Source organism: Ambystoma mexicanum, chromosome 11 (assembly GCF_040938575.1).
Source record: "Ambystoma mexicanum isolate Mex_15411 chromosome 11, UKY_AmexF1_1, whole genome shotgun sequence".
NCBI classification, from domain to species: domain Eukaryota; kingdom Metazoa; phylum Chordata; class Amphibia; order Caudata; family Ambystomatidae; genus Ambystoma; species Ambystoma mexicanum.
In genome coordinates, this window is record NC_090934.1 from 1477902356 (window position 1) to 1477923459 (window position 21104).

The following is a 21104-nucleotide window of genomic DNA, read 5'->3' on the forward strand; positions in this document are numbered from 1 at the left end:
CTGGTCTGCCCGGCTCTGGCCGGTGTGACCCTGCAGCCTGGCCTGTAAAGCCCCCGAGCTCTCACAAGACCTGTGCTGCACTCTGGTCTGTCTTTCTCTGGTCGGTGGGGCCCTGCAGCCTTGCCTGTAATGCCCCTGAGCTCTCACCGGACCTGTGCTGCACTCTGGTCTGCCCAGCTCTGGCCGGTGGGGCTCTGCAGCCTGGCCTGTAATGCCCCTGAGCTCTCACGAGGACTGTGCTGCACTGTGGTCTGCCTGGCTCTGGCCGGTGGGACCCTGCAGCCTGGCCTGTAATGCCCCTGAGCTCTCGCGGGGGCCAGTGCTGCACTCTGGTCTGCCTGGCTCTGGCTGGTGGGACCCTGCAGCCTGGCCTGTAATGCCCCTGAGCTCTCGCGAGGCCTGTGCTGCACTCTGGTCTGCCTGGCTCTGGCCGGTGGGGCCCTGCACCCTGGCCTGTAATACCCCTGAGCTCTCGCTGGGGCCAGTACTGCAGTCTTGTCTGCCTGGCTCTGGCCGGTGGGGCCCTGCAGCCTGGCCTGTAATGCCCCTGAGCTCTCGCAAGGCCTATGCTGCACTCTGGTCTGCCTGGCTCTGGCCGGTGGGGCCCTGCAGCCTGGCCTGTAATGCCCCTGAGCTCTCACGAGGACTGTGCTGCACTCTGGTCTGCCTGGCTCTGGCTGGTGGGGCCCTGCAGCCTGGGCTGTAATGCCCCTGAGCTCTCGCAAGGCCTGTGCTGCACTCTGGTCTGCCTGGCTCTGGCCGGTGGGGCCCTGCAGCCCGGCCTGTAATGCCCCTGAGCTCTCACGAGGACTGTGCTGCACTCTGGTCTGCCTGGCTCTGGCTGGTGGGGCCCTGCAGCCTGGGCTGTAATGCCCCTGAGCTCTCACGAGGACTGTGCTGCACTCTTGTCTGCCTGGCGCTGGCCAGTGGGGCCCTGCAGCATGGCCTGTAATGCCCCTGAACTCTCGCGAGGCCTGTGCTGCACTCTGGTCTGCCTGGCTCTGGCCGGTGGGGCTCTGCAGCCTGGCCTGTAATGCCCATGATCTATCGCAGTGCCAGTGCTGCACTCTGGTCTGCCTGGCTCTGGCCGGTGGGGCCCTGCAGCCTGGCCTGTAATGCCCCTGAGCTCTCGTGGGTTCTGTGCAGCACTCTGGTCTGCCTGGCTCTGGCCGGTGTGACCCTGCAGCCTGGCCTGTAATGCCCCTGAGTTCTCACGAGGCCTGTGCTGCACTCTGATCTGCCTGCCTATAGCCGGTGTGGACCTGCAGCCTGGTCTGTAATGCCCCTGAGCTCTTGCGGGGCATCTGCTGCACTCTGGTTTACCTGTCTCTGGCCGGTGGGGCCCTGCAGCCTTGCCTGTAATGCCCCTGAGCTCTCGCAGGCCTGTGGTGCTCTCTGGTCTGCCTGGCTCTGGCCAGTGGGGCCCTGCAGCCTGGCCTGTAATCCCCCTGAGCTCTCGCGAGGCCTGTGCTGCACTCTGGTCTGCCTGCCTATGGCCGGTGGGGCCCTGCAGCCTGGCCTGTAATGCTCCTGACCTCTCGCGGGGCCTGTGCTGCACTCTGGTCTGCCTGGCTCCGTCCGGTGGGGCCCTGCAGCCTGGCCTGTAATGCCCCTGAGCTCTTGCGGGGCCTCTGCTGCACTCTGGTCTGCCTGGCTCTGTCCGGTGGGGCCCTACAGCCTGGCCTGTAATGCCCCTGAGCTCTCGCAAGGCCTGTGCTGCACTCTGGTCTGCCTGGCTCTGGCCGGTGGGGCCCTGCAGCCTGGCCTGTAATGCCCCTGAGCTCTCATGAGGACTGTGCTGCACTCTGGTCTGCCTGGCTCTGGCTGGTGGGGCCCTGCAGCCTGGGCTGTAATGCCCCTGAGCTCTCACGAGGACTGTGCTGCACTCTTGTCTGCCTGGCTCTGGCCAGTGGGGCCCTGCAGCATGGCCTGTAATGCCCCTGAACTCTCGCGAGGCCTGTGCTGCACTCTGGTCTGCCTGGCTCTGGCCGGTGGGGCTCTGCAGCCTGGCCTGTAATGCCCATGATCTCTCGCAGTGCCAGTGCTGCACTCTGGTCTGCCTGGCTCTGGCCGGTGGGGCCCTGCAGCCTGGCCTGTAATGCCCCTGAGCTCTCGTGGGGTCTGTACAGCACTCTGGTCTGCCTGGCTCTGGCCGGTGTGACCCTGCAGCCTGGCCTGTAATGCCCCTGAGTTCTCACGAGGCCTGTGCTGCACTCTGATCTGCCTGCCTATAGCCGGTGTGGACCTGCAGCCTGGTCTGTAATGCCCCTGAGCTCTTGCGGGGCATCTGCTGCACTCTGGTTTACCTGTCTCTGGCCGGTGGGGCCCTGCAGCCTTGCCTGTAATGCCCCTGAGCTCTCGCAGGCCTGTGGTGCTCTCTGGTCTGCCTGGCTCTGGCCAGTGGGGCCCTGCAGCCTGGCCTGTAATCCCCCTGAGCTCTCGCGAGGCCTGTGCTGCACTCTGGTCTGCCTGCCTATGGCCGGTGGGGCCCTGCAGCCTGGCCTGTAATGCTCCTGACCTCTCGCGGGGCCTGTGCTGCACTCTGGTCTGCCTGGCTCCGGCCGGTGGGGCCCTGCAGCCTGGCCTGTAATGCCCCTGAGCTCTTGCGGGGCCTCTGCTGCACTCTGGTCTGCCTGGCTCTGTCCGGTGGGGCCCTACAGCCTGGCCTGTAATGCCCCTGAGCTCTTGCGGGGCCTCTGCTGCACTCTGGTCTGCCTGTCTCTGGCCGGTGGGGCCCTGCAGCCTGGCCTGTAATGTCCCTAAGCTCTTGCGAGGCCTGTGGTGCACTCTGGTCTGCCTGGCTCTGGCCGGTGGGCCCTCCAGCTGGCCTGTAATGCCCCTGAGCTTTTGCGGGGCCTCTGCTGCACTCTGGTCTGCCTGTCTCTGGCCGGTGGGGCCCTGCAGCCTGGCCTGTAATGCCCCCGAGCTCTCACAAGACCTGTGCTGCACTCTGGTCTGTCTTTCTCTGGTCGGTGGGGCCCTGCAGCCTTGCCTGTAATGCCCCTGAGCTCTCACCGGGCCTGTGCTGCACTCTGGTCTGCCCAGCTCTGGCCGGTGGGGCTCTGCAGCCTGGCCTGTAATGCCCCTGAGCTCTCACGAGGACTGTGCTGCACTGTGGTCTGCCTGGCTCTGGCCGGTGGGACCCTGCAGCCTGGCCTGTAATGCCCCTGAGCTCTCGCGGGGGCCAGTGCTGCACTCTGGTCTGCCTGGCTCTGGCTGGTGGGGCCCTGCAGCCTGGCCTGTAATGCCCCTGAGCTCTCGCGAGGCCTGTGCTGCACTCTGGTCTGCCTGGCTCTGGCCGGTGGGGCCCTGCAGCCTGGCCTGTAATGCCCCTGACCTCTCGCTGGGGCCAGTACTGCAGTCTTGTCTGCCTGGCTCTGGCTGGTGGGGCCCTGCAGCCTGGCCTGTAATGCCCCTGAGCTCTTGCAAGGCCTGTGCTGCACTCTGGTCTGCCTGGCTCTGGCCGGTGGGGCCCTGCAGCCTGGCCTGTAATGCCCCTGAGCTCTCACGAGGACTGTGCTGCACTCTGGTCTGCCTGGCTCTGGCTGGTGGGGCCCTGCAGCCTGGGCTGTAATGCCCCTGAGCTCTCGCAAGGCCTGTGCTGCACTCTGGTCTGCCTGGCTCTGGCCGGTGGGGCCCTGCAGCCTGGCCTGTAATGCCCCTGAGCTCTCACGAGGACTGTGCTGCACTCTGGTCTGCCTGGCTCTGGCTGGTGGGGCCCTGCAGCCTGGGCTGTAATGCCCCTGAGCTCTCACGAGGACTGTGCTGCACTCTTGTCTGCCTGGCTCTGGCCAGTGGGGCCCTGCAGCATGGCCTGTAATGCCCCTGAACTCTTGCGAGGCCTGTGCTGCACTCTGGTCTGCCTGGCTCTGGCCGGTGGGGCTCTGCAGCCTGGCCTGTAATGCCCCTGATCTCTCGCAGTGCCAGTGCTGCACTCTGGTCTGCCTGGCTCTGGCCGGTGGGGCCCTGCAGCCTGGCCTGTAATGCCCCTGAGCTCTCACGAGGACTGTGCTGCACTCTGGTCTGCCTGGCTCTGGCCGGTGGGGCTCTGCAGCCTGGGCTGTAATGCCCCTGAGCTCTCGCAAGGCCTGTGCTGCACTCTGGTCTGCCTGGCTCTGGCCGGTGGGGCCCTGCAGCCTGGCCTGTAATGCCCCTGAGCTCTCACGAGGACTGTGCTGCACTCTGGTCTGCCTGGCTCTGGCTGGTGGGGCCCTGCAGCCTGGGCTGTAATGCCCCTGAGCTCTCACGAGGACTGTGCTGCACTCTTGTCTGCCTGGCTCTGGCCAGTGGGGCCCTGCAGCATGGCCTGTAATGCCCCTGAACTCTCGCAAGGCCTGTGCTGCACTCTGGTCTGCCTGGCTCTGGCCGGTGGGGCCCTGCAGCCTGGCCTGTAATGCCCCTGAGCTCTCGTGGGGTCTGTGCAGCACTCTGGTCTGCCTGGCTCTGGCCGGTGTGACCCTGCAGCCTGGCCTGTAATGCCCCTGAGTTCTCACGAGGCCTGTGCTGCACTCTGATCTGCCTGCCTATAGCCGGTGTGGACCTGCAGCCTGGTCTGTAATGCCCCTGAGCTCTTGCGGGGCATCTGCTGCACTCTGGTTTACCTGTCTCTGGCCGGTGGGGCCCTGCAGCCTTGCCTGTAATGCCCCTGAGCTCTCGCAGGCCTGTGGTGCTCTCTGGTCTGCCTGGCTCTGGCCAGTGGGGCCCTGCAGCCTGGCCTGTAATGCCCCTGAGCTCTCGTGAGGCCTGTGCTGCACTCTGGTCTGCCTGCCTATGGCCGGTGGGGCCCTGCAGGCTGGCCTTTAATGCTCCTGACCTCTCGCGGGGCCTGTGCTGCACTCTGGTCTGCCTGGCTCCGGCCGGTGGGGCCCTGCAGCCTGGCCTGTAATGCCCCTGAGCTCTTGCGGGGCCTCTGCTGCACTCTGGTCTGCCTGGCTCTGTCCGGTGGGGCCCTACAGCCTGGCCTGTAATGCCCCTGAGCTCTTGCGGGGCCTCTGCTGCACTCTGGTCTGCCTGTCTCTGGCCGGTGGGGCCCTGCAGCCTGGCCTGTAATGTCCCTAAGCTCTTGCGAGGCCTGTGGTGCACTCTGGTCTGCCTGGCTCTGGCCGGTGGGCCCTGCAGCTGGCCTGTAATGCCCCTGAGCTCTTGCAGGGCCTCTGCTGCACTCTGGTCTGCCTGTCTCTGGCCGGTGGGGCCCTGCAGCCTGGCCTGTAATGTCCCTAAACTCTTGCGGGGCCTGTGCTGCACTCTGGTCTGCCTGGCTATGGCTGGTGGGGCTCTGCAGCCTGGCCTGTAATGCCCCTGAGCTCTCGCGAGGTCTGTGCTGCACTCTGGTCTGCCCGGCTATGGCCGGTGGGGCTCTGCAGCCTGGCCTGTAATGCCCCTGAGCTCTTGCGGGGTCTGTGCTGCACTCTGGTCTGCCTGGCTCTGGCCGGTGGGGCGCTGCAGCCTGGCTTGTAATGCCCCTGTCTCGCAAGGCCTGTGCTGCACTCTGGTCTGCCTGGCTCTGGCCAGTGGGGCCCTGCAGCAAGGCCTGCAATGCCCCGAGCTATCATGGGGCTGTGCTGCACTCTGGTCTGCCTGGCTCTGGCCGGGTGGGCCCTTCAGTCTGGCCTGTAATGCCCCTGAGCTCTCGAAGCGTCTGTGCTGCACTCTGGTCTGCCCATCTAAGGCCGGTGGGGCTCTGCAGCCTGGCCTGTAATGCCCCTGAGCTCTCGCGGAGTCTGTGCTGCAATCTGGTCTGCCTGGCTCTGGCCTGTGGGGACTGCAGCCTGACCTGTAATGCCCCTGAGCTCTCGCGGGCCTGTGGTGCTCTCTGGTCTGCCTGGCTCTGGCCAGTGGGGCCTGCAGCCTGGCCTGTAATGCCCCTGAGCTCTCGCGAGGCCAATGCTGCTGCACTCTGTTCTGCCTGGCTCTGGCCAGTAGGGCCCTGCAGCCTGGCCTGTAATGCCCCTGACCTCTCGAGGTGGCCAGTGCAGCACTCTGGTCTGCCTGGACCTTGCCGGTGGGGCCCTGCAGCCTGGCCTGTAATGCCCCTGAGCTCTCGCTGCGCCTCTGCTGCACTCTGGTCTGCCAGGCATTGGCGGTGGAGTTCTGCAGCCTGGCCTGTAATTCCCTTGAGCTCTCGTCTGGCCTGTGCTGCACTCTGGTCTGCCCGGCTATGGCCGGTGGGGCTCTGCAGCCTGGCCTGTAATGCCCCTGAGATCTCGCGGGGCCTGTGCTGCACTCTGGTCTGCCCGGCTCTGGCCAGTGGGGCCCTGCAGCCTGGTCTGTAATGCCCCTGAGCTCTCGCGAGTCCCGTGTTGCACTTTGGTCTGCCTGGCTGTGCCCGTGGAGTCCTGCAGCCTAGCCTGTAATGCCCCTGAGCTCTCGCGGGGGGCCAGTGCTGCAATCTGGTCTGCCTGGCTCTGGCCGGTGGGGCCCTGCAGCCTGGCCTGTAATGCCCCTGAGCTCTCGCGGGGCCTGTGCTGCAATCTGGTCTGCCTGGCTCTGGCCGTGGATCCCTGCAGCCTGGCCTGTAATGCCCCTGAGCTCTCGCGGGGCCTGTGCTGCAGTCTTGTCTGCCTGGCTATGGCCAGTGGGGCCCTGCAACCTGGCCTGTAATGCCCCCGAGCTCTTGCAGGGCCAATGCTGCTGCACTCTGGTCTACCTGGCTCTGGCCAGTAGGGCCCTGCAGTCTGGCCTGTAATGCCCCTGAACTCTCGAGGGGCCAGTGCTGCACTCTGGTCTGCCTGGCTCTGGCCAGTTTAGCCCTGCAGCCTGACCTTTAATGCCTGTGAGCTCTCGCGGGGCCTTTGCTGAACTGTGGTCTGCCTGGCTTTGGCCGTGGAGCCCTACAGCCTGGCCTGTAATGCCCCTGAGCTCTCGCGGGGCCTGTGCTTCACTCTGGTCTGCCTGGCTATGGCCAGTGGGGCCCTGCAGCCTGGCCTGTAATGCCCCTGAGCTCTCGCTGGGCCAATCCTGCTGCACTCTGGTCTGCCTGGCTCTTGCCAGTGGGGTATTGCAGCCTGGCCTGTAATGCCCCTGAGCTCTCGAGGGGCCAGTGCTGCACTCTGGTCTGCCTGGCTCTGGCCGGTGGAGCCCTGCAGCCTGGCCTGTAATGCCTGTGAGCTCTCGCGGGGCCTGTGCCGAACTCTGGTCTGCCTGGCTCTTGCCGTGGATCCCTGCAGCCTGGCCTGTAATGCCCCCGAGCTCTCGCGGGCCAATGCTGCTGCACTCTGGTCTGCCTGGCTCTGGCCAGTGGGGTATTGCAGCCTGGCCTGTAATGCCCCTGAGCTCTCGTGGGGCCTGTGCTGCACTCTGGTCTGCCTGGCTATGGCCAGTGGGGCCCTGCAGCCTTGCCTGTAATGCCCCCGAGCTCTCGCGGGCCAATGCTGCTGCACTCTGGTCTGCCTGGCTCTGGCCAATAGGGCCCTGCAGCCTGGCCTGTAATGCCCCTGAACTTTCGAGGGGCCAGTGCTGCACTCTGGTCTGCCTGGCTCTGGCCAGTTTGGCCAAGCAACCTGAGCTTTTAATGCCTGTGAACCCTTTTGCTGGCCCTGTGCTGCATTCTGGTCTGCCTGGCTCTGTCCGTGGAGCCCTGCAGCCTGGCCTGTAATGCCCCTGAGCTCTCACGGGGCCTGTGCTGCACTCTGGTCTGCCTGGCTATGGCCAGTGGGGCCCTGCAGCCTGGCCTGTAATGCCCCTGAGCTCTCGCGGGGCCAGTGCTGCATTCTGGTCTGCCTGGCTCTGGCCGGTGGGGCCCTGCAGCCTGGCCTGTAATGCCCCTGAGCTCTCGCGGGGGTTGTGCTGCAATCTGGTCTGCCTGGCTCTTGCCGTGGATCCCTGCAACCTGGCCTGTAATGCCCTGAGCTCTCGAGGGGCCAGTGCTGCATTCTGGTCTGCCTGGCTCTGGCCGGTGGGGCCCTGCAGCCTGGCCTGCAATGCCCCTGAGCTCTCGCGGGGGTTGTGCTGCAATCTGGTCTGCCTGGCTCTTGCCGTGGATCCCTGCAGCCTGGCCTGTAACGCCCCCGAGCTCTCGAGGGGCCAGTGCTGCATTCTGGTCTGCCTGGCTCTGGCCAGTGGGGCCCTGCAGCCTGGCCTGCAATGCCCCTGAGCTCTCGCGGGGGTTGTGCTGCAATCTGGTCTGCCTGGCTCTTGTTGTGGATCCCTGCAGCCTGGCCTGTAATGCCCCTGAGCTCTCGCGGGGCCTGTGCTGCACTCTGGTCTGCCTGGCTATGGCCAGTGGGGCCCTGCAGCCTGGCCTGTAATGCCCACGAGCTCTCGCGAGGCCTGTGCTGCACTCTGGTCTGCCTGGCTCTGGCCAGTTTGGCCATGCAGCCTGACCTTTAATGCCTGTGAGCTCTCGCGGGGCCTGTGCTGCACTCTGGTCTGCCTGGCTCTGTCCGTGGAGCCCTGCAGCCTGGCCTGTAATGCCCCTGAGCTCTCGCGGGGCCTGTGCTGCACTCTGGTCTGCCTGGCTATGGCCAGTGGGGCCCTGCAGCCTGGTCTGTAATGCCCTTGAGCTCTTGCGGGGCCAATCCTGCTGCACTCTGGTCTGCCTGGCTCTGGCCAGTGGGGCCCTGCAGCCTGGCCTGTAATGCCCCTGAGCTCTCGCAGGACCAATCCTGCTGCACTCTGGTCTGCCTGGCTCTGGCCAGTGGAGCCCTGCAGCCTGGCCTGTAATGCCCCTGAGCTCTGGAGGGGCCAGTGCTGCATTCTGGTCTGCCTGGCTCTGGCCGGTGGGGCCCTGCAGCCTGGCCTGTAATGCCCCTGAGCTCTCGCGGTGGTTGTGCTGCAATCTGGTCTGCCTGGCTCTTGCCGTGGATCCCTGCAGCCTGGCCTGTAATGCCCCTGAGCTCTCGCGGGGCCTGTGCTGCACTCTGGTCTGCCTCGCTCTGGCCGGTGGGACCCTGCAGCCTGCCCTGTAATGCCTCTGAGCTCTCGCAGGGCCTGTGCTGCACTCTGGTCTGCCTGGCTCCGGCCGGTGGGGCCCTGCAGCCTGGCCTGTAATGCCCCTGAGCTCTTGCGGGGCCTCTGCTGCACTCTGGTCTGCCTGGCTCTGTCTGGTGGGGCCCTGCAGCCTGGCCTGTAATGCCCCTGAGCTCTTGCGGGGCCTCTGCTGCACTCTGGTCTGCCTGTCTCTGGCCGGTGGGGCCCTGCAGGCTGGCCTGTAATGTCCCTAAGCTCTTGCGAGGCCTGTGGTGCACTCTGGTCTGCCTGGCTCTGGCCGGTGGGCCCTGCAGCTGGCCTGTAATGCCCCTGAGCTCTTGCGGGGCCAATGCTGCTGCACTCTGGTCTATCTGGCTCTGGCCAGTAGGGCCCTGCAGCCTGGCCTGTAATGCCCCTGAACTCTCGAGGGGCCAGTGCTGCACTCTGGTCTGCCTGGCTCTGGCCAGTTTGGCCCTGCAGCCTGACCTTTAATGCCTGTGAGCTCTCGCGGGGCCTGTGCTGAACTCTAGTCTGCCTGGCTTTGGCCGTGGAGCCCTACAGCCTGGCCTGTAATTCCCCTGAGCTCTCGCGGGACCTGTTCTGCACTCTGGTCTGCCTGGCTATGGCCAGTGGGGCCCTGCAGTCTGGCCTGTAATGCCCCTGAGCTCTTGCGGGTCCAATTCTGCTGCACTCTGGTCTGCCTGGCTCTGGCCAGTGGGGCCCTGCAGCCTGGCCTGTAATGCCCCTGAGCTCTCGAGGGGCCAGTGCTGCACTCTGGTCTGCCTGGCTCTGGCCGGTGGGGCCCTGCAGCCTGGCCTGTAATGCCCCTGAGCTCTTGCAGGGCCTGTGCTGCAATCTGGTCTGCCTGGCTCTTGCCGTGGATCCCTGCAGCCTGGCCTGTAATGCCCCTGAGCTCTCGTGGGGCCTGTGCTGCACTCTGGTCTGCCTGGCTATGGCCAGTGGGGCCCTGCAGCCTGGCCTGTAATGCCCCCGAGCTCTCGCGGGCCAATGCTGCTGCACTCTGGTCTGCCTGGCTCTGGCCAGTTTGGCCCTGCAGCCTGACCTTTAATGCCTGTGAGCTCTCGCGGGGCCTGTGCTGCACTCTGGTCTGCCTGGCTCTGTCCGTGGAGCCCTGCAGCCTGGCCTGTAATGCCCCTGAGCTCTCGCGGGACCTGTGCTGCACTCTGGTCTGCCTGGCTATGGCCAGTGGGGCCCTGCAGCCTGGCCTGTAATGCCCCTGAGCTCTCGCAGGGCCAATCCTGCTGCACTCTGGTCTGCCTGGCTCTTGCCAGTGGGGCCCTGCAGCCTGGCCTGTAATGCCCCTGAGCTCTCGCAGGGCCAATCCTGCTGCACTCTGGTCTGCCTGGCTCGGGCCAGTGGGACCCTGCATCCTGGCCTGTAATGCCCCTGAGCTCTCGAGGGGCCAGTGCTGCATTCTGGTCTGCCTGGCTCTGGCCGGTGGGGCCCTGCAGCCTGGCCTGTAATGCCCCTGAGCTCTCGCGGGGGCTGTGCTGCAATCTGGTCTGCCTGGCTCTTGCCGTGGATCCCTGCAGCCTGGCCTGTAATGCCCCTGAGCTCTCGCAGGGCCTGTGCTGCACTCTGGTCTGCCTGGCTATGGCCAGTGGGGCCTGCAGCCTGGCCTGTAATGCCCTTGAGCCCTCGCGGGGCCAATGCTGCTGCACTCTGGTCTGCCTGGCTCTGGCCAGTAGGGCCCTGCAGCCTGGCCTGTAATGCCCCTGAACTCTCGAGGGGCCAGTGCTGCACTCTGGTCTGCCTGGCTCTGGCCAGTTTGGCCCTGCAGCCTGACCTTTAATGCCTGTGAGCTCTCGTGGGGCCTGTGCTGCACTCTGGTCTGCCTGGCTCTGGCCGTGGAGCCCAGCAGCCTGGCCTGTAATGCCCCTGAGCTCTCGTGGGGCCAAATCTGCTGCACTCTGGTCTGCCTGGCTCTGGCCAGTGGGGCCCTGCAGCCTGGCCTGTAATGCCCCTGAGCTCTCGCGGGGCCAATCCTGCTGCACTCTGGTCTGCCTGGCTCTGGCCAGTGGGGCCCTGCAGCCTGGCCTGTAATGCCCCTGAGCTCTCGAGGGGCCAGTGCTGCACTCTGGTCTGCCTGGCTCTGGCCTGTTGGGCCCTGCAGCCTGGCCTATAATGCCCCTGAGCTCTCGAGGGGCCAGTGCTGCACTCTGGTCTGCCTGGCTCTGGCCTGTTGGGCCCTGCAGCCTGGCCTTTAATGCCCGTGAGCTCTCGAGGGGCCAGTGCTGCACTCTGGTCTGCCTGGCTCTGGCCTGTTGGGCCCTGCAGCCTGGCCTTTAATGCCCATGAGCTCTCGAGGGGCCAGTGCTGCACTCTGGTCTGCCTGGCTCTGGCCAGTTTGGCCCTGCAGCCTGACCTTTAATGCCTGTGAGCTCTCGTGGGGCCTGTGCTGCACTCTGGACTGCCTGGCTCTGGCCGTGGAGCCCAGCAGCCTGGCCTGTAATGCCCTTGAGCTCTCGTGGGGCCAATCCTGCTGCACTCTGGTCTGCCTGGCTCTGGCATGTGGGGCCCTGCAGCCTGGCCTGTAATGCCCCTGAGCTCTCGCGGGGCCAATCCTGCTGCACTCTGGTCTGCCTGGCTCTGGCCAGTGGGGCCCTGCAGCCTGGCCTGTAATGCCCCTGAGCTCTCGAGGGGCCAGTGCTGCACTCTGGTCTGCCTGGCTCTGGCCTGTTGGGCCCTGCAGCCTGGCCTATAATGCCCCTGAGCTCTCGAGGGGCCAGTGCTGCACTCTGGTCTGCCTGGCTCTGGCCTGTTGGGCCCTGCAGCCTGGCCTTTAATGCCCGTGAGCTCTCGAGGGGCCAGTGCTGCACTCTGGTCTGCCTGGCTCTGGCCTGTTGGGCCCTGCAGCCTGGCCTTTAATGCCCGTGAGCTCTCGAGGGGCCAGTGCTGCACTCTGGTCTGCCTGGCTCTGGCCAGTTTGGCCCTGCAGCCTGTCCTTTAATGCCTGTGAGCTCTCGTGGGGCCTGTGCTGCACTCTGGTCTGCCTGGCTCTGGCCGTGGAGCCCAGCAGCCTGGCCTGTAATGCCCTTGAGCTCTCGTGGGGCCAATCCTGCTGCACTCTGGTCTGCCTGGCTCTGGCCAGTGGGGCCCTGCAGCCTGGCCTGTAATGCCCCTGAGATCTCGAGGGGCCAGTGCTGCACTCTGGTCTGCCTGGCTCTGGCCTGTTGGGCCCTGCAGCCTGGCCTTTAATGCCCGTGAGCTCTCGAGGGGCCAGTGCTGCACTCTGGTCTGCCTGGCTCTGGCCTGTTGGGCCCTGCAGCCTGGCCTTTAATGCCTGTGAGCTCTCGTGGGGCCTGTGCTGCACTCTGGTCTGCCTGGCTCTGGCCGTGGAGCCCAGCAGCCTGGCCTGTAATGCCCTTGAGCTCTCGTGGGGCCAATCCTGCTGCACTCTGGTCTGCCTGGCTCTGGCCAGTGGGGCCCTGCAGCCTGGCCTGTAATGCTATTTTACCACAGGACCATTATAGCACGAGGTATTCAATGGATAATTGTGTTCCCGCGTAAAGAAAAGAGCAGGTGGTAACATGTCATTTGCCTGGTCTCAAGGTACCTCTAATGCCTGGCGGTGCTGCCTGCTGGGCTAGGTAAGGGACATGCCAGCCTATGCCCTATGAAATATTAGCAAAACTAAGGAAATGTGCCTGAATGCCCTTACTCTGCGCAAACCTCCAGTTAGTAAAAGTTGAAAGAGAGAATATAAAATATATTCTTGATATAAACATAGGCTTAAGAAGCTTTAGATATATTCAGTTACATGTATGAAGTCCACAGCCCGTGATGTCCACGCATATCCGTCCCCCCTCCCCCCTCCCGCCCCCCGCGCCCATGACTCCAAGACTGTCACAGGCGCCTCAAGAACACACCAACTCCCTGACGGGGCTCAAGGGTTTTATTATTTCCTAATGGATGTCCCTCCCTCCCTCTCTCCCTCTCTCATCTCAGGATAGACCGTCTCACCCTCGCCTTGGCTTCCCTCGATTCCAGGATTGGTTCTATTGATCAGGAACCGGCAAAGGCCTTTTCTCTCCGGCCTCCCTGAGGGACCAATCCAGGGTTACTGCGCAGGATTGTCCCAGGAGATGGTTAAAGTTTGCATCTTCCAGACGCCCTGGTCTACGCAGCTGTCTCTGCTCCTTCGTGCTCTTATTTTCCTCTCCCTCTCTCGCTCTCTCTCTCTGTCTCCTTTTCTCCTTCTACTCTCTAGCCCTCTATTCCAATCCCTCCCCTCCTGTCTCTCCCTGGTTCTGCCTATTTTGACCCTCTGCTAGTTCCTCTCTCCTTTCTCCCACCAATACTACTCTCCCTACTCCATTCCTCTCCCCTCTGCACTCTACTACTACTCTTCCCTCTCCACTCTAGTGCTACTTCCTTCCTCCCATCCTCTCTCCACACCACTGCTGCCACTCCACCCTCCACTGCTACTCATTCACTCTCTGTCCACTTAATCACCCAATCACCCACTCCTTATCTTCCCACTCCTATTTTCACCCACATTACTTGCACACAAATTCACTGCAGAGTACCACTCTGCCTACAAACCAATACCTCACCTTTTTTAGAAATGGCCTCCACACTCTTCCACATCATTCTTCTGGCTCTGGTCCACCACCTTTGCCGCCTTTGACCTCACCCGCACAACCCACACCTTCCTGTTCCTCTTTTTATCACCCTGCCACCTTCTCCCACTTGGATGCCAGTTCACTGGTGCCCTTCTTGCCCTCCCGGTAGGGGGTCACAGCCAAGTGAATGCATGGAAAGGGGGCTTGGTCTGCACCTTTTCCTCCTGCAGGTCCTCTGGTTTTTGTCAATGGCCTCCCGGGCTACACAATGCTCCGTTTGTGTCAGGGCTCCAGCGATCCGCTTGGGGCCACTCCACTGCTGGTCTGCAGGGGAGCGAGTCGGTACATGTGAGCAGTGTGCAGCGGTCCAGGCTTCCGCTCGGTTTCACTTCAGGGCTGCTTTGCATAGCGGGTCATTGTCGTTCCGTTGCCATTGGAGAGGCATCTCCCTGGAGGCTACGTTGGTCTTCTTTGACGGGGGTGATCCGCCAGGAATACTGGTACATGTGGTTTTCTACAAACAAAGAAAACACATCTTCTTAAAGGGGTATGGTGGGATCAAGAGTGGTACTATCAGCAATTGGAATGGCACAAAGGGAAGGGACTGGGGCCCTCCCCACTGCCACCTCCACCCTCTGGGGTAGGAATGGCTCTGGTTACCACTTTGCAAGGCCTCTGACCGCAGGCTGAGATGGGGTCCCCAACCCTTGGCAGGGATCAGATTACAGACCCTGTCACATTGCACTCATAAGATGACAGGGAGCCCCTGTGTGTATAATGGACTCATTGATACACTCATAAGATGACAGGGAGTCCCTGTGTGTATAATGGACTCATTGATACACTCATAAGATGACAGGGAGCCCCTGTGTGTATAATGGACTCATTGATACACTCATAAGATGACAGGAGTCCCTGTGTGTATAATGGACTCATTGATACACTCATAAGATGACAGGAGTCCCTGTGTGTATAATGGACTCATTGATACACTCATAAGATGACAGGAGCCCCTGTGTGTATAATGGACTCATTGATACACTCATAAGATGACAGGAGCCCCTGTGTGTATAATAGACTCATTGATATACTCATAAGATGACAGGGAGTCCCTGTGTGTATAATGGACTCATTGATATACATTGTATTTTGACACAAGTTGTGTAACAGGAGATCTCTGTAAACATGTTGTTTATAATACGGTTATTGGATTATAAACTTTACAGTTACCATTCCCTTGTTAAGCCCTGAGGAAGCTTTTGAGAGTGAAACACGTGTTGCTGTAGCAAATGAACAAGGGCATTGAGAGAGGTACTATACAAAGGCATCTAGATTTGTTTTGTTGACTTTGAATGTGTTGTTGAATATATACTAAGATTCTTAAGGATATCTACAGTTCACTGAAATGTTCTGCGCTTTCTCTGTATAGTAACCCGGGGTGCACAGCGGGGGGCTCGGGCACATTTCCTTATCTCTCTTGTAGAGGACCTATGTTTTTCTTGGCTGTATCTGAATGCATTGCATTGATGCCTCATTCCCCGCCCAGCTACTATCACCGGGTGACCAGCGATGGCGTAATAACTGGTGTGTCTCATGAGCTGCTGCACCCCTTAGATTTAGACTGAGAAGTGCACTGCGTTCCCCTGGAACCCGCACTGCAGTGTCTAAAAGCTCACCTGTTCATTCTCTTCAGTCTTTTATTAGCAAAATCCCTCCATGTTTTTCTACTGTCTGGATGAAATGGTTACTGATCAGTGTCACATAGTTAAAGAAACTCATGGATCCAATAAGCATTGGTTGGTGCAACTGTTTGAGCCCTTGTGCATTGCTCCCATCCACTGTGGTGCCCACTGCTCCCGGTTTTCCTGCACCCCTGTCTCGCTCTGAATCCCAGGACTCCTCTCTAATTTGCAATCTTCTCTCCACCTCTCCCTTGGCATGGCAGTCCTGGTCCTCAGTGGTGCAGCAGACGGAGAACCTCAGCCACATCCTGCGGAAGCATTCCGAGGACCTGACTGCTGGACCCCTCAGCAAGCTGGCCATCCTCCTCCGGGACAAGCAGCAGCTCAAGAAGGCCTACAGCGAGCAGTGGCAGCAGCTGCAGCAGGACTTCATCAAGGTGAGACCTTGCAGGTACCGGTGTGGCCCGGGGGGTCCTAGTGACATGGGGGTCAAACCAGAGCCATGTCTCCCTCTGAGAAGCCATGGTGGCCTGCACCAAGCTACAGCCGTCACCGCACAGCAGCGTGGCGGCCTGGGAGAGTAGACTTCCCTGGGCCCCCAACCCAATCCATCTATTCTTATTGATTTATTGTGTTATAGTTTATCATTCAACTTTCCACAAATCAACGTTAAATACAAATTAAACAGCAATGATAACGATAAGAGATTAAAACAATGAAACAGCCATTTTGGAGAAAAATACATATCCATACGTTGTGAAAAAAGGAGTTAATACAGTAATGGGGAGTCATCAAGGAACATTCAGGGGTATCAACAAGTTCATGCATAGGGATGGATAAAACATTGCATTATTCCATTCATCCAACACAGTTCCCCTCGCTTCCCACCATGGACTCAGCACCTACAAACATCTCAAATATCACAGCAAGATGTCGATGTTAAGATATGTCACAACAAAATCCAATAGACGAGGAGATGCACAGAAATACACTATGTGTAGACATGAACTCCTTGCATGGACAGTGAACTAGAAACTCACAGCATAGTCTAAAAAAGGAGCTGCACTTTTCATTCTGTGAGAATTAGGTCAAGGTCTCTAATTGCAGCTTCCAAGAGTGTTATCTCCTGAGTTACTGAGCAGACAATGCCACGTTGCTTTCCAACAGGTCATAGAAGCCTTTGTCCGCCAACCCTCAGACATTTGAACCGACGGGTGCTCAAGGCCGTACAGGCTCTCTTGAGATGTTTCCCCATTGCAATAACGGCATCGTCTCTCCTGCCTCGGAAGTTTAGCTCTGGCTCCCAGTACGTCTAGGGTGCGAAACAGGTTCGACTTGCTTTTCAGCGCCGCCCTGCTGCATGCTCTAGAGAGAGGGATGATTTTCTAAGTACGGCTCTAACGTGTTTTGTGCCTTAATGTCAAATTGGAAATGAGCAAACACTTTGTGGCCCACCTTCTTTTCTCTGTTCGCATCCAGTCCTATTCCTTCACCTTTTTCTTAACCCTACGTGGGAAGTACGTTAGTTTATCTTCGCAAGACTCAACTTTGGCGAATATCGACAAGCTAAGAGACAAGCTAAGAGCAGCCCAAGCATTCAAACCCTTGGAGGCACGGCTCATCCACAATTCATTAAGTGATTGAGATATTGTATAATAGTTGTATAGTATCCGTTGTGCTAATATTTTTTATCGCATTGTATTGGTTTATATTGTATATACAAAACCAACTTGGGTATATGTATATTACACAAATAAATTAATAAATAAAGTGATATACAGAGAGTACTCTCAGGTGGTACCAAAATGGATCTAAATAACCGAAGACGTCGCCATTCTATGCGAGCCTGTAGAGAGACCACTCCAAGTTCATGACGGATTGCAGCATATGGAGTCCCTAATGGAAGACCCAGGATGTTCTTCTACGTGCGTGCTTCCAGCTTGGTCCTATTCCAACCCTCCTCCACAAATTCCGCCCCATGCACAGCCCTTGCCACGATTATTTGGGTTGTACATAATTTCGACTGATTTTAGTGAGAATCTGCCAAATTTTCTATCCCGGGTCCTCAAGTAGCAGCCAAGCTCCTTATCATGGATTTCAACAATGTTGCCTGACAAACCTGTGAGGTCTACTCCCGAAGTATATAAAGCTTGTAACAACACCAAACGATTGGTCACTGATAGCCCAGTTATCAGACATCAAGATTGTTGAATATGTCTCCACAAATTCCTTTAATTCCAGTGGCAATGTGGACTTGAAAAGAAAAGTAAGCATCCTTGATCGAAGATCCGAAAGAAATCCAGCTTGGCAATGAATTGAATGCAAGAAGGACCGTTCAACAGTCATATCCTGGAACACAAGGGGTTTTGGTCACCTTTTCAACGAGTTCTCTATATACCTGGAATCAAACCTGATTATATGTCTGCAAGAAACGTGGCTGCGCGAGACCCCCACGAGAGACGGCTACCTTATTCTAGCAAACTTCGCAGTCAAAAACAGCTTTGGGAGACCCTATTCAGGGTTAATTACGATGGTCAAACAAGGGAAAGGCTGGGAAGTTATAGAATCAAAGAACCCAAACCCCTTTGTACGAGGCACACTGTTACAACTAAAACTTCATGCAGTGGGAAAACTGAAATATATGCTGGTAATCAACGTATACTGGAATCCAGTAAAGATCTCTACTAAACACTTCATTAACTCAATAACATCAATAATTGACCAAGGACAACTAGAATACACAGACCTAAAGATTATAATATGTGGTGATTTAAATCTTGCAGATCTAATCGACACACCACTTCAACCAAACGCAAGCCCTACTACAGGTCAAACTGCTTCAACTAGATGCAAAAGCTGGATTCAAGCTATGGAAATGCGAAATTGTGTCATGACGAATGGAAATGTAACCTGTTGACTTTCCACCTCATTCCACGTGGCACAATATGGGCTTACACAAAACATTGGATTACATCTGGGTGTCTCTAAATCTCTGGGACCAAGTCCTAGAACTAGCAATAAAAACAATGACAAGAAGCGATCCTAATGCCTTAGTGCTTCTTTGGCTAACGGAACAAAATAATGCTGACAGGATGCACGAAAGCAATGTAGAAATAAATCTAGCAGGAAACCGCCTGAGAATAAACAGAAAACAGATTACGAACATGACCAACTTAATACGAGCAAAAAACGCTGACGTGGATCCATTGGTAAACTATACTCCCTTGTTGATGCAATTCCGACTCCCTCAAGGTGGGCAAACAAGTAATAATGCACAACATAAACATATGTGGAGTACAACGATTTGCACAGAAAAAAAAGAAATTATGGAAAGACATAAGAAAACGGAAGAAAAACTGCGGTGCATTAAATTCTTTACTGATTAAAAAAAAGAAAACAAAAATATCGAAATTGGAAAAAATCTTTTGCCTCAATGAGAGATCAGGAACGAGGGGCTTCGATGTTAAAATTAATTGTGGCCCAAAACTCAAGAGAAATTTGGTCAATCCTGAACAATGAGGTTCCCTCCCAAAATGTAAAGCTAGCAAATGGGGTAGCCGAGGCTACTTGTGTAAAACATTTTGCCAAGCTATTCTTTATTAAAGACGAATGTACCTTAAAGGACAACCATGTTGCACAAGTGTATTGGGACACGATTGAATCATTCGAAGACATTAACACTAAAATTTCAAAATTAAAAAACTCCAGAGCAGCTCATCATGGACCACAGCAATAATAGTGCCTATTTACAAAAAAGGTTTTCGTGAGGACCCAAACAACTATCGCCCAATCGCGCTGCAAGATACGATTGGCAAGATAATGGCTTCTTTCTTACAGCAGAAGTTAGCAAACTGGGCCGCAACATCAAATTGCTTGGATCATCGACAAACTGGATTCACCAAAGGGGTGGGGACTGAAGTAAACCTAGTAGTCCTGAACTTATTAAAGCTTGAAGCGCTAAAACAAAAAAGAAACTTACATCTAGCATTTGTCGACATGCGTCAAGCTTTTGACTCAATAAACCGAGACCTACTCTGGAAGAAATTGAGGAGCTGGGCTTGTCCCGAAGAAATCCTACAGCCCATAATTGCCCTCCATGTAAACACCTCGATCAGGGTACGTTTGAACCAACAAGGAGACTTAACAACCCCCATTGAGACAAATACAGGAGTGAAACAAGGGTGCCCTTTAGCCGCACTGCTATTTAAGCTGTTTATCGCCGACATCCCAATCACATTAAACCAAGTCAACTGTTTTCCACCAAAAGTCAACGGTCACCAAATAAGAGGTGTCACATATGCTGATGACATAGTACTATCTGACCAAACTTGGATCGGCCTGCAAAGGCTTCTAAAAGCCCTAGACAACTACATGATTAAAAACAAATTGTTTATCAACGTAGCAAAGACCAAAGTCATGTCAATTGAGTCGACGATAGTAAAAAGGATCAAAAATTTCACGTGGTCCATTGCAGTGGAAAAGATAGAAAAAATTAAAGAAATATGATACCTGGGTATCCTCTTCAACACTTCTATAAGAGAATGGGCGTGGTCAAAGGACCTAATTCATCGGACTATGACATTTGCACTACAAGCTGCAAAACTGCATAGACTTTATGGTAAATTTACGATGTCACCTGTACGTGAATTTTATCAATTGAAGATAACACCAGCACTAACCTACGGTGTCGAAGCTGCCTGGAACTTACACCATAGAATATGGCCGTACTTAGAAGGTCAATTGTGGAGAAACGTCTCCTCAGGCTACCCAATTACATCTCAGTTATTAAAATTAGAAATGAACTCGCACTAGACTCTCTGCAGGGAACAGTTTTATGGAAATCAATGTTACTCCTAAGGAAAATGAATCTAAGTCCCCCGGAACCGGCGTATGACATTTTTCAAAATTGTGACAAAGAGCACACAAGCTCTCTGATAAACGACTGGAAAGAAACACTCAAAGTCACACTGTCCCACGCGGACATTACTTTGGAGGCGCTGATAAATCGGCCGCAAATTGCAAAAAGAAAAATAAAACAATGGCAATGGATCCTAAATTTAGAACGATACAACAACCTTGCATTTTTCGCTGTATCTGGGCCCAGTTGCAAATAGTCTTGATTTGTTCACGGTGTATTTAAAACAATTTCCATCGAGGCATCATCGGGGCAGATTCATGAAACCTCGTCTAAATGCTTTGAGGACAAAAGATCAATTATATAGGATACATGCCAAAGACACGTTTGACAATTTATGCAGAGTTTGTAAGAGCGAAGTGGAATCCAGTAAACATCTAATAATCGAATGTGTGGAACTAAAGAGCCAAATAACATTCCACCTAGGAAAACACGCCCCGATGAATTCAAACATGGAAGAATGGTGGTTCCAAATTCTCAGAGGGAAAAATGTGATGTTGACTTGTCGAATAATTGACTATTTAGACGCAATCCTGAAGGATGACACCAAAATTGATGTCTGAGAAAAAGCAAAACCTAGAAACTGTGATGAGAGAGATATTGTTTAAAAAGTTTGTAAATCAAACTATAAAATTACAATAAAAAATAAAAAATAAATTTCAAAAAAGATAGTCCAGTTATATCGGGTCCTTACCCCCCTTTTCCTGGGGTTCACTGTCAGGACCTTTGGTTTTGGAATATTAAGATCCAACCCTAAATCTTTGACGTACCTACTGACGGCCTCCAGTGAACGCTGCAGCCCAGTTGAAGCGTAGTCAGCAAGCACTGGATCATCTGTAGAGAGGAGATATGGACAACAAGGGACCCAATGTTGGAGGATTCGCTCTAACGCCTCTCAAACAGTCAGCGATGTCAGCTATATACATGTTGCACAGGAAGGGGGCCATTGTGCACCCCTGGTGTAATCCTCGTGTTGTTTAAACCCAATCTGAAAGTCTTCCCTGTTGATCCATT

At 57.0% G+C, this 21104-nt stretch overlaps 1 protein-coding gene across 2 annotated transcripts in view; it reads left to right on the forward strand.

Annotated features, from left to right (window-relative positions):
- The window catches only part of FES (FES proto-oncogene, tyrosine kinase), a 474871-nt gene that overhangs the window by 214351 nt on the left and 239416 nt on the right, over positions 1-21104 (forward strand). For both annotated transcript variants that reach the window (XM_069625186.1, XM_069625187.1), the window contains exon 3: positions 15439-15612. In XM_069625186.1, coding sequence (XP_069481287.1) covers positions 15439-15612 — 174 coding nt within the window. The remainder of the gene's footprint in view (positions 1-15438; positions 15613-21104) is intronic.